This window comes from Ranitomeya imitator, chromosome 4 (assembly GCF_032444005.1).
Source record: "Ranitomeya imitator isolate aRanImi1 chromosome 4, aRanImi1.pri, whole genome shotgun sequence".
Lineage (NCBI taxonomy): Eukaryota > Metazoa > Chordata > Amphibia > Anura > Dendrobatidae > Ranitomeya > Ranitomeya imitator.
This window is the reverse complement of record NC_091285.1, coordinates 130,032,799-130,045,803: the sequence shown is the minus strand read 5'-3', so window position 1 is coordinate 130,045,803 and position 13,005 is coordinate 130,032,799. Positions and strand designations below refer to the sequence as shown.

Below are 13,005 nucleotides of genomic sequence, written 5' to 3'. Positions count from 1 at the left end.
TCGCTTTCTGCATAAAGGGGAGAGAGTAGGCGATATAAGGCCGGTCCTAATAATTGTTCCTCAGAATTTGTGAAACTCTCTCAGACACACGGCCAAGGGGTTACATATTCCCCAAAGAGTCCGCCTGGAAAGTCAGGCTCGGATTGCAGCAGTAGCTTGTTTTCTCCACCCATTCCAGCTCTCCGTCTATTTAACACAGCACAGTTTATGTTTCCTGGCTTTTAGTTCAGAGCAGTGGGAGTTCGCAACCTGCACTGACTGCTCTCAGAATGAATCGCATTGTGCTGCTGGCCTTGGCTCTCACACTGCTGGCCACATTAGTCATTTCAGCAAGGTATCCATATCAGAAGGTCCTCCAGCACAGCCGGATCAGGGGCAGACAGCATGGGTAAGATGTGTTCAGTAGGCTAGTTATCCTGGGAATTGGGACGACAATGTGCGACGAATTCTAGACTTTTTCATGCCATAATCTGGATTGATAATGACTTTTCCTTATCTTGCTAGTCGTTTTCTTACGTTAGGAGTTTTCCAGCTTTTCCTTGCACTCTTATAGAATAATTTACCACTTAACTATAGATCATGAGATGATGTGAAATTGTATTTTCCTGCCAGTGTCCCGGTGTTATAGTGTTATTCACCATCTGTCCTTTGTTCCCTCCGTAGGCCCAATGTGTGTGCAGTCCAGAAGCTGATGGGCTCCAGCAAGCAGTACTACACTAACTGTAAGCAGTGGTACCAGAGGAAGATCTGTGGCAAGTCAACGTAAGTGATCTCCTGCCCTGTGTAACGCCTGCCATCGCTCGGGAGCCCATAAGCCAGAGCTCCTCTGGAGACACTACACATTGGGGGGTTATATCTACTGTTTGCTGAGGGCTTGGTGCTAGGGAATTTTTACAGTAGCTGTGGAAGTACAACCACAAACAAGAGGTTGACAGTCCAACATTTAACACTGTCCTGGTAAAAAAAAAAAGCTGAGATGGAACATGAATTTTGTAATTTCCAAGGCTGGACATCTCTATGGCGCAGGTTATTGCCACCTTATAGACATTGAATGCGTTATTTGCACTGCATGTACAATATGGGCAATTTTCCTAACTTGCACCACCAGGAAGACCTTTTTAAGATGCTTATGTTTTACTAGGGAATGGCTTCTCGCAGCTTCAAGGGTTTCCCAATTTCAGCCATTCATGACTGAGATGGAAATATTTGTCTCTGTACTGTGGCCACAACTACAGAAAGAGCAGAGAGGTCCGTAACTGCCATTCACTTCAAAGGGAATTACAAAACAGCATAGCGCAGTTGTGCCCGGGGTCATCTGTCTACTCCTCCAAAACCGATTATAGCTACAATGATGGATATTTATGAATATTGGAACATGCAATACTACCATAAATTATGCCAGTTATATTAGAATGGCTTACACGGAGTGATATATTTAATGCTGCTCACTGGACATGTTGAACAGTTTCGCCTCACACAACAGAGAGAGGATGGAAACACAAAAAAAATTGACACAAATGCACATGGAATGGTCAATTTTTGGGAAGAAATTCTGCCAGACTTCTGGCGTATTTTCCTTAGGCCCCTTTCACACGTCAGTTTTTTGCCGTCAGGCACAATCCGGCAAATTTTGAAAAAAACAGATCAGGCAAAAGTTGCCGTCGGATCCTTTTTTTTCCCTCATAGACTTATTAACGACAGATTGCGACGGACGGCCTCACGTTTCATCCGTTTTTTTGCCGGATCCATCAAAAATTGAGTTTCCGGCGGCCGGAGAAAACGGACATAGTAACATTTTTTGTGTCCGTCGAAAAAACAGACAGCAACAGATCTGGCGCCATAGGCTTCCATTCTAGCAAATGCCGGATGGCGCCGGATCTGTCGCTGTCTGTTTTTTCGATGGACACAAAAAATGTCAAATGACGGTATATGGGGAAGGATTTTTTTTTTTTTAAAACTGAGCATGATCTAATTTTTTTTTTTTTTTTTTGATATGTGCATTAGCGTTTTCCATTCTGGCATATATCTCTCTCTCTCTCTCTCATCCACTTAGGATCCAATTAGCCAGATCAGTTAGTCAGATACGGCAAAAAAACTGATCCATCGCATCAGTTTTTCACAATTTGCGACGGATCAGTTTTTTTCAAAATTCGCCGGATTGAGCCTGATGGCAAAAAACTGATGTGTGAAAGTAGCCTTACCCTCTTCCCCATTTTTCCAAATATATTTATAGTTACATAGGTTGGAAAGACATAGGCCCATCAAGTTCGACCTTTCTCCACCAGTGATAAATCTCTATGGCTAGATTATGTATAAACTAGAATGCCATTTGTTATGAGAAAACCTTCCAGGCCTTTTTTTAACCCCTTAGCGACTGCCGATACGCCTTTTAACGGCGGCCGCTAAGGGTACTTAAACCACAGCGCCGTTAATTAACGGCGCTGTGGAAAAAGTCAATAGCTCCCCCCAGAGGCCGATTTTCTCCGGGGTCTCGGCTGCCGGGGGTAGCCGAGACCCCAGAGAACATGATTCGGGGGTTTTTAACCCACCCCGCATTTGCGATCGCCGGTAATTAACCGTTTACCGGCGATCGCAAAAAAAAAAAAAACGCGATCTCTTTTTAATTTCTCTGTCCTCCGATGTGATCGCACATCAGAGGACAGAGAAAAGGGGTCCCAGGTGGCCCCCCAATACTCACCTAGCTCCCCCGATGCTCCTCGTGTCTCCCGGTGGGCGCCGCCATCTTCAAAATGGCGGGCGCATGCGCAGTGCGCCCGCCGGCCGGCACCGGGAGAATCTTTGGGGTCTCGGCTGCCGGGGGTAGCCGAGACCCCAAAGAGCATGATCGGGGTCGGTTTTACCGACCCCTGTTTTGCGATTGCCGGTAATTAACTGTTTACCGGCGACCGCAAAAAAAAAAAAAAAAAAGTAAAGTGTAATTCTCTGTCCTCTGATGTGATCGCACATCAGAGGACAGAGAAATAGGGGGATTTGGGGACCCTACAATACTCACCTGTGTCCCTGGATCCTCTTGCTGCTCCTCCTGGCCGCCGGCAGAAGAACATGGCGGACGCATGCCCAGTGCGCCCGCCATCTGTCTCCATCTGCCTGCCGGCCGGCAGGAGAACAGCAGTTGGGGCTAAAATTAGGGGTAGGGTTAGGGGTAGGGTTAGGGCTAGGGTTAGGGTTAGGGTTAGGGGTAGGGTTAGGGGTAGGGGTAGGGGTAGGGTTAGGGGTAGGGTTAGGGGTAGGGTTAGGTTAGGGGTAGGGGTAGGGTTAGGGGTAGGGTTAGGGGTAGGGTTAGGGCTAGGGTTAGGGATAGGGTTAGGGCTAGGGTTAGGGTTGGGGCTAAATTTAGGGTTAGGGTTGGGGCTAAATTTAGGGTTAGGCTTCTTTCACACTCACGTCGGTACGGGGCCGTCGCAATGCGTCGGCCCGACATACCGACGCACGTTGTGAAAATTGTGCACAACGTGGGCAGCAGCTGTAGTTTTTCAACGCATCCGCTGCCCAATCTATGTCCTGGGGAGGAGGGGGCGGAGTTACGGCCACGCATGCGCGGTCAGAAATGGCGGATGCGACGTACAAAAAAACGTTTCATTGAACGTTTTTTTGTGCCGACAGTCCGCCAAAACACAACTGATCCAGTGCACGACGGACGCGACGTGTGGCCATCCGTCACGATCCGTCGGCAATACAAGTCTATGGGCAAAAAACGCATCCTGCGGGCACATTTGCAGGATCCGTTTCTTGTCCAAAACGACGGATTGCGACGGAATGCCAAACGACGCAAGTGTGAAAGTAGCCTTAGGGCTAGGGTTAGGGTTGGGGCAAAAGTTAGGGCTAGGGTTGGGGCTAAAGTTAGGGTTAGAGCTGGGATTAGGGTTAGGGTTTGGATTAGGGTTGGTATTAGGGTTAGGGTTGGCATTAGGGTTACGCTTGGGATTAGGGTTAGGTTTGGGATTAGGGTTAGGGTTGTGATTAGGGGTGTATTGGGATTAGGGTTAGGTTTGAGGTTAGGGTTGAGATTAGGATTAGGGGTGTGTTGGATTTAGGGTTTTGATTAGGGTTATGGTTAGGGTTTACATTAGGGTTGTTTTGGGGTAAGGGTTGTGATTATGGTTAGGGTTAGTGATTAGGATTATGGATCAGGTTGGGATTAGGGTTAGGGGTGTGTTGGGGTTAGGGTTGGAGCTAGAATTGGGGGGTTTCCACTGTTTAGGTACATCAGGGGGTCTCCAAACACAACAGCCAATTTTGCGCTCAAAAAGTCAAATGGTGCTCCCTCCCTTCTGAGCTCTGCCGTGCGCCCAAACAGTGGGTTACCCCCACATATGGGGCATCAGCGTACTCGGGATAAATTGGACAACAACTTCTGGGGTCCAATTTCTCTTGTTAGTTGTTACCCTTGTGAAAATAAAAACTTGGGGGCTACAATATCTTTTTTGTGAAAAAAAAATATTTTTTATTTTCACGACTCTGCATTCTAAACTTCTGTGAAGCACTTGGGCATTCAAAGTTCTCACCACACATCTAGATAAGTTCCTTGGGGGGTCTAGTTTCCAAAATGGGGTCACTTGTGGGGGGTTACTACAGTTTAGGTACATCAGGGGCTCTGCAATCGCAACATAATGCCCACAGACCATTCTATCAAAGTCTGCATTCCAAAAAGGCGCTCCTTCCCTTCCAAGCTCTGCCGTGCGCCCAAACAGTGGTTTACCCCCACATATGGCGCATCAGCGTACTCAGGATAAATTGGACAACAACTATTGCAGTCCAATTTCTCCTGTTACCCTTGTGAAAATAAAAACTTGGGGGCTAAAATATCTTTTTTGTGGAAAAAAATTTTTTTTTTTATTTTCACGGCTCTGCATTATAAACTTCTGTGAAGCACTTGGGCATTCAAGGTTCTCACCACACATCTAGATAAGTTCCATGGGGGGTCTAGTTTCCAAAATGGGGTCACTTGTGGGGGATTTCTACGGTTTAGGCACATCAGGGGCTCTCCAAACGCGACATGGCGTCCGATCTCAATTCCAGCCAATTCTACATTGAAAAAGTAAAACGGCACTCTTTCTCTTCCAAGCTCTGCGGTGCGCCCAAACAGTTGTTTACCCCCACATATTGGGTATCGATGTACTCAGGAGAAATTGCACAACAACATTAGTGGTCTAATTTCTCCTGTTACCCTTGTGAAAATAAAAATTTGTGGGCAAAAAGATCATTCTTGTAGAAAAAATGCGATTTTTTTTTTTTTTTTTTTTTTTTTTTTTTTTTCACGGCTCTACATTATAAACTTCTGTGAAGCACATGGGGGTTCAAAGTGCTCACCACACATCTAGATATGTTCCTTAAGGGGTCTAGTTTCCAAAATGGGGTCACTTGTGGGGGGTTTCCACTGTTTAGGCACATCAGAGGCTCTCCAAACGCGACATGGCGTCCAATCTCAATTCCAGCAAATTCTACATTGAAAAAGTAAAACGGCGCTCCTTCACTTCCAAGCTCTGCGGTGCGCCCAAACAGTGGTTTACCCTCACATATGGGGTATCGACGTACTCAGGAGAAATCGCACAACAACTTTTGTGGTCTAATTTCTCCTGTTACCCTTGTGAAAATAAGAATTTGTGGGCGAAAATATCATTTTTGTGTAAACAAAAGCGATTTTTTTATTTTCATGGCTCTACGTTATAAACTTCTGTGAAGCACTTGGGGGTTCAAAGTGCTCACCACACATCTAGATAAGTTCCTTAAGGGGTCTAGTTTCCAAGATGGTGTCACTTGTGGGGAGTTTCCACTGTTTAGGCACATCAGGGGCTCTCTAAACGTGACATGGCGTCTGATCTCAATTCCTGTCAATTTTGCATTGAAAAGTCAAACGGCGCTCCTTCACTTCTAAGTTCTGCGGTGCGCCCAAAAAGTGGTTTACCCCCACATATGGGGTATTGGCGTATTCAGGAGAAATTGCATAACAAAATTTATGGTTACATTTCTGTTTTTACACTTGTGAAAATAAAAAAAATGGTTCTAAATTAAGATGTTTGCAAAAAAAAGTTAAATGTTCATTTTTTCCTTCCACATTGTTTCAGTTCCTGTGAAGCACGTAAAGGGTTAATAAACTTCTTGAATGTGGTTTTGAGACCCTTGAGGGGTGTAGTTTTTAGAATGGTGTCACACTTGGGTATTTTCTATCATATAGACCCCTCAAAATGACTTCAAATGTGATGTGGTCCCTAAAAAAAAATGGTGTTGTAAAAATGAGAAATTGCTGGTCAACTTTTAACCCTTATAACTCCCTAACAAAAAAAAATTTTGATTCCAAAATTGTGCTGATGTAAAGTAGACATGTGGGAAATGTTATTTATTAACTATTTTTTGTGACATATCTCTCTGATTTAAGGGCATAAAAATACAAAATTTGAAAATTGCAAAATTTTAAAAATTTTCGCCATATTTCTGTTTTTTTCATAAATAATCGCAAGTAATATCGAAGAAATGTTACCACTAACATGAAGTACAATATGTCACGAAAAAACTATCTCAGAATCATCGGGATCCGTTGAAGCGTTCCAGAGTTTTAACCTCATAAAGTGACAGTGGTCAGAATTGCAAAAATTGGCTCGGTCAATAAGTACCAAATTGGCTCTGTCACTAAGGGGCTAAATCCTGTTATAGTGTCTGTCATTATTACCTCTTGTGGTAGGGGATTCCACAGTCTGACTGCTCTAACTGTAAAGATCCCTTTCCTATTTAGCTGCTAGAACTGCTTTTTATATATAGACTAGATGGTGGCCCGATTCTAACGCACCGGGTATTCAAGAATATGTATGTAGTTTATTTATGAAGTTTTCAGAATAATGCAATTTAAACACAAGATTCAGCTGGCCGGCCGTGACCAATTAGCGAAGCGTGGTTCAAATTCCGCCCCAATTCGCGGCCGGACTGCGAATGTCGCTGATTGTTCGCGGCCGGGCGTGACCAATCAGTAAAGCCAGGGCCGGCTCCAAGTTTTTGAGGGCCCCGGGTGAAAGAAGTCTCAGTGGGCCCCCCTCTTTAACACATACCACGATTCATGATGCACAGATACAGCAGAGAAATATAGCACAGCCAAGTAACGTATAACACAGCCCATGTAGTATATAACACAGCCCATGTTGTATATATAACACAGCCACGTAGTATATAACACAGCCACATAGTATATGGCACAGCCATGTAGTATATAGCACAGCCACGTAGTATATATGCCCAGCCACGTAGTATATTGCCCAGCCACGTAGTATATTGCCCAGCCACGTAGTATATTGCCCAGCCATGTAGTATATTGCACAGACATGTAGTATATTGCCCAGCCACGTAGTATATAGCAGACACGTAGTATATTGCCCACTCACTTAGTATATAGCACAGACACGTAGTATATAGCACAGACACGTAGTATATTGCCCAGCCACGTAGTATATTGCCCAGCCACATAGTATATTGCCCAGCCACGTATTATATACCACAGCCACCACAGCCACCTAGTATATAGCACAGACACGTAGTATATTGCCTAGCCACGTAATATACTGCACAGCCACATAGTATATTGCACAACCACATAGTATATTGCACAGCCACATAATATATTGCACAGCCACGTAGTATATTGCACAGCCACATAGTATATAGCACAGCCCATATAGTATATAGCACAGAGATGTAGTATATACCACAGCCCACGCAGTATCTAACACAGCCCACGTAGTATATAGCAATGTGGGCATAATTAAAATAAAAAATAGTTATATACTCACCCAGCTGAGGCCTTTCCCGCTCCTCGCGACGCTCCGGTGTCCAGTCCATGCATTGCGGTCTCGCATGATGATGACGTAGCGGTCTTGGGAAACCGCTATGTCATCATCTTGCAAGACCGCAATGCACTCTTGGGACTGGAGCGTCGCGAGGAGCATCGGTAAACGCCTCGGCTGGATCCGGGGGCCCACGGAAGGTAAGTATATAATGATTTTTATTTTTTTTTAAATTATTTTTAATATTAGATCTTTTTATTATTGATGCCGCATAGGCAGCATCAATAGTAAAAAGTTGGACACACAAGGCTAATAGCAGCTTTAACGGAGTGCGTTACACCGTGGCATAACGTGGTCCGTTAACGCTGCCATTAACCCTGTGTGAGCACTGACTGGGGGGAGTATGGAGCGGGCAATAATGGCAGGAGAGTAGGGAGCGGCCATTTTGTCAACAGACAGTGCCTGTCGCTAATTGGTCGTGGCCGTTTTGCCGCGACCAATCAGCGACTTGGGATTTCCATGACAGACAGACAGACAGAAGGACAGACAGAAAGACGGAAGTGACCCTTAGACAATTATATAGTAGATACATATATATGCAAACATGGGAGTAAGAAAAATACATGCGGGTAAAAGAAATGTGTGCAATCTAATTATGAATCTATTCTACCAGGAAAAAAATCATTCTTATTCACTGGTGCAATTTCAAATATCGATCATAGCCTAGAGAGGTGCAGTGATAGGCCAGGGTCACACTAAACATTTGGAAAATCGGTCTGATTCTCCCTGCCGAGAGTTGCACAAGTGTTCTCTTTATGTTCATCTGTGTGTAATGCATCTGCAATGCGATGATATGATTTTCTCGCACCTATGTATCCGTATGACATGCGCATGGCTTTACATTTTTCACTGATTTTCCTCATTGAATTTAATGCCTCAATGGGCTGAAATGAGGAAAATGTGTGTGTATTTGTCGCAAGTCACTCGCATGGTCCATGTGGTGTCTGCGCTTTTCTCGCACCCATAGGCTTGTATTGGCGAGTCTCGGACGATATACAAGTACAATCTCAGCATGCTGCCATTTTCCACTCACGTAAATTATGCCTGAGAAAAAATACGGTGATGTGAGCTGCCACATAGATTAACCCTGGCCCATATTCCACGGTAGTGTGAATCCAGCCTTAGGAAGACTGTAGCCATGTTTTTCTAGTCTCTTGTGTCTTGATGTTATTAGGGAGCTTGGGCTTACATTGCTTCTAGGGGTTCAAAGCATGTTAATATTATGCAATGTTAGTAGTAAGCCATAAGTGACATGCGGTTTGTTCATGTTTTTGCTTTTCCTTGAGAACTGACAGATCTGTTAATGTAGATAGACAGACACTGTTTTTGTCTGCTATTACTCTAAATTGCGAGAGGAAACTTGAGAAAGTCCATGAAATGTATTTACCACCCAGAGCTGAAAATGGTCCTAAGTGACTCGGGGTCAGATGGCGTTACTGATGTCTTACCCTGCTGCTTCCAGACACAGAAGGCCATATTCATGGACCAACTTTTGATTGCGAAATCTTACTCCTTGGCAAGTTTGTGCTACAGAACAGGCATTTCTCAGCTGTGGCAACTTTCAACATTTAGCTTCCACGTGAAACTAACAAGATAAGGGCTCTTTCAATCGCAAATACTGAATGTATTGTTAGAATTCTTTTATGAAAGGGACAAGTAATAATATGTTTGCGCAGCCAAGCAGAGACCTTAAAGGGGTTTTCTTGTTTCAGAAAAGCCCCTGTCCCCCGGCTACAGTTTTTTAATAAACAAACTGTGCTTTATCCTCCTACCCTTTTTATGTCCATATGTGGTCCACTTTTTAGGGACCACAAATACATACACATGCACACCCTTTGTATACAGTGGTGGTGTGCACATGTCAGGTTTTTCAGACGGACCAGGTGTCCATGTGAAAAACCCACACACATGTCCTTTTTATCCGTCAAATGCGTGCTGCACACAATCACACTGATGACACACGACTTCTGTGTGACATCCATGTCACATGTTCCAGAATTAAATCCTCCGGCGGCATGCTTCAGTGGCTGGGGAAAAGCATTACAGTTAGCCCTTTTCCCAGTCGCCAGTTGCTGACTACAACTATCATCATACTCTCCTGGTCTGCGTGCCATCAGCAAGACCAAGCAACACTGATAAAAGTTGTAGTCAGCACCCGGATATGGACAGCACATGGATACATGGATGTCACATACGTATACACATATGGCAGACAGACCACGGATCTCACCAGTATTATTTTTTCCATTATTGAATTCACCAGACCTCCTGATACAGCTTCCTCTGCTTTCAAATTTTGTTTACATATGGTCTAGGAATATTCAGAATACCTGAATATCTTTTTTTTTTTTCATTCTCATGGATTCTCTACTAGTGATGAGTGAACATGCTCGCCACTACTCGTTACTCGACTGAGTATCAGTGTACTTGGTGTACTCGCCGAGCACCGAGCATTTCCGGGATTATTCAGCGGTAATTGGTGTCTCCACCCAGCAGTTTTGGCGGACTTTAGAGACCCAATCACGCTGCAGAGATTGCCTGCTAGGCCATGAAACACCGCAGCCATCTTTGTTGTGGTTGTGCAGTGATTGGCTTGGCCGCACAACATCATCCTCAGTATAAGAGACCAGGTGCCGCCCTGCTCGCCGCATTCAGCTCCGGATTCAGCGAGAGTAGGCAGAGCTGCTGCCGAGATAGGGTCAGAATCGTGGTTTTTATAGTTAATGTAGGTCTGCAACTGTTAAATCCACAACTCCTGAGAAACCAACAGTCCTTTTTAGGGCTAATTCGTGGGTCCCGATATTGCAGTGCTAGGTATAGCATATCCACATCAGTGCAAGGCCTGCAGGCACTGTATTTTTTGACCTCTCTGTGCGCTTTTGTGTCTTCAGGCACTGTATGTGCGTACATTGCTCCCACTGCATCCCTCACAAAGCTCCATAACTGTCTGCTGCTGCAGCTTCCTTACTATATACCTAGTTGCATTTTTTTTCCCAAGCATACGTAGCATAGTTGTGTATGCTAGCCTTGTGCCACTGTTTTTTTTTTTTTGTGTATATTAAATTCACCAAAAAAGGCATCATATATCTGTGTGCTCCAAGTTTGGGCATTTTATGCTGTTTTGCCACTGTTTTTGCAGTCTGTTACTCTAATTATATACAGCACTATTTTGCATTTTACAAAAAAACAGGCCACACATTTAGCAGTGTGATATTTCAGTGACAGGCCTCATAAATCTGCATGCTCCAAGTTTGGGCATTTTAGGCTGTTTTGCCACTCTTTTTGCTGTTTGTTACTCTACTTATATACAGCACTATTTTGCATTCAGAAAATACAGGCCACGTATTTGGCAGTGTGATAATTCCGTGACAGGCCTCCTATATCTGCATGCTCAAAGTTTTGGCATTTTAGGACGTTTTGCCACTGTTTTTGCTGTCTGTTACTCTAATTATACACAGTACAGCACTATTTTGCATTAAAAAAAACAAAACATGCCACATATTTGGCAGTGTGGTATTTCCATGACAGGCCTCATATATCTGCGTGCTCAAAGTTTGGGCATTGTAGGCTGGTTTACCACTCTTTTTCCTGTCTATTACTCAACTTATATACAGCACTATTTTGCATTAAACTAAAAATACAGGCCACATATTTGGCAGCGTGGTATTTCTGTGACCGGTCTTATATATCTGCATGCTCCAAGTTTGGGCATTGTAGGCCGGTTTACCACTTTTTTTGCTGTCTGTTACTCTATTGATCTACAGCAATATTTTGCATTAAAAATACAGGCCACATATTTGGCAGTGTGGTATTTCCGTGACAGGCCTCATACATCTGCGTGCTCCAAGTTTGGGCATTTTAAGCCGGTTTTCCACTGTTTTTGCTGTCTGTTACTCTAATTATATACAGCACTATTTTGCATAAATTAAATTCACAAAAAAGCCCCCCAAAATTGAATACAGTCTGTTGTGTCAGGCTGAGGCCTGCCTGGTGTTTGTGTTTGAAAAATCATAGATTTGCAGGCATACTGATCAGATAATATTTTGCTCCTAATAAATACATTTGTATTTGAGCTTTTGAAATAGTGCAGTAGTCCATTTAAAATGGGCAAGGCAAGGGGAAGTGGAAGTGATGCTGATGGTGCATGCAGAGGACGAGGCAGTGACCAAGGTTAAAGTGGGCCACAACAAAGACTCACGTCTTCTCGCTCAACCTTTCTGTCCCAGTTTCTAGGGGAAAGCAGCACACCACTATTGAAGCCAGAGCAGTGTGAAATGGTTGTTGGTTGGATAGTGGATAATGCTTCCAGCCACTTTGCCAGCACCACCACCACCATGTCTTCCACACGGTCAAGTCTGAGTAGCCGTGGGTGTGGCCCGGATATTCCTCACCCTGATCCTCCTTCCTCCCACCATGCTGAGTGCCCTGAGACAACTGATCCCACACTTGGACACTCTGAAAAGCTGTTCAGTTTTCCATTTCAAAATTTCAGATTCTCTGCCAGTCAACCTCAAGTGGGGACAGCTGAGATTGCATGTAGAGATGCCCAAAGCTTTGACCAGCCCGGTCACACGAAGACGGTGGTGGGAAAGTGTCAGAAGAGGTGGACGATGATGAGACACAATTGCCAGAAAGTCAGAAGGAGGAGCCGGGTGCAGGTGTGGAAGATGAGGTGGTGGATGACATAGTGGCTGACCCAACCTGGCAGGAGAACATGCAGAGCGAGGGCAGCAGCACACATGGGGAAGGAAGCATATCACCCCAACAGTCATGAAGAAGCAGTGTGGTGGCCACAGACAGAAGGCGTGCATCCGTTCCCCATAACACCAACACGAGGGAAGTTGCCATTCCAACTGTTCAATCTTCCCGAGTCTGGTTATTTTTTAAAGACTCTGCCGATAACCCCAAACAGGCCATTTGTAGCACCTGCCATGCCCGCATCAGCAGGGATAGCAAAAGAACCAACCTGACCACCACCAGCATGATCAGGCACATGGCAGCAAAGCACCTGATTTTGTGGGCCGAACTCCAGGCTCCAGGACCACTGCCTGCAGGTCACACCACTGCATTTTCCACTGTTTTGCGTAGAAGCCAATCCCCAGTACATCGTGCATGTGAAGATGCCTCTAGCCCTGCACCTGTTGTTGCCCACAGT

General features: G+C 44.7%; 1 protein-coding gene across 1 annotated transcript in view; it reads left to right on the top strand.

The window, feature by feature from the left end:
• The first annotated feature begins 204 nt into the window (after positions 1 to 204).
• Positions 205 to 13,005, top strand: part of TGFBI (transforming growth factor beta induced) — a 203,286-nt gene continuing 190,485 nt past the window's right edge. The window contains exons 1-2 of the mRNA XM_069763923.1: positions 205 to 388; positions 664 to 762. Of these exons, the coding sequence (XP_069620024.1) occupies positions 270 to 388; positions 664 to 762 (218 nt within the window). The 5' untranslated portion in view covers positions 205 to 269. The remainder of the gene's footprint in view (positions 389 to 663; positions 763 to 13,005) is intronic.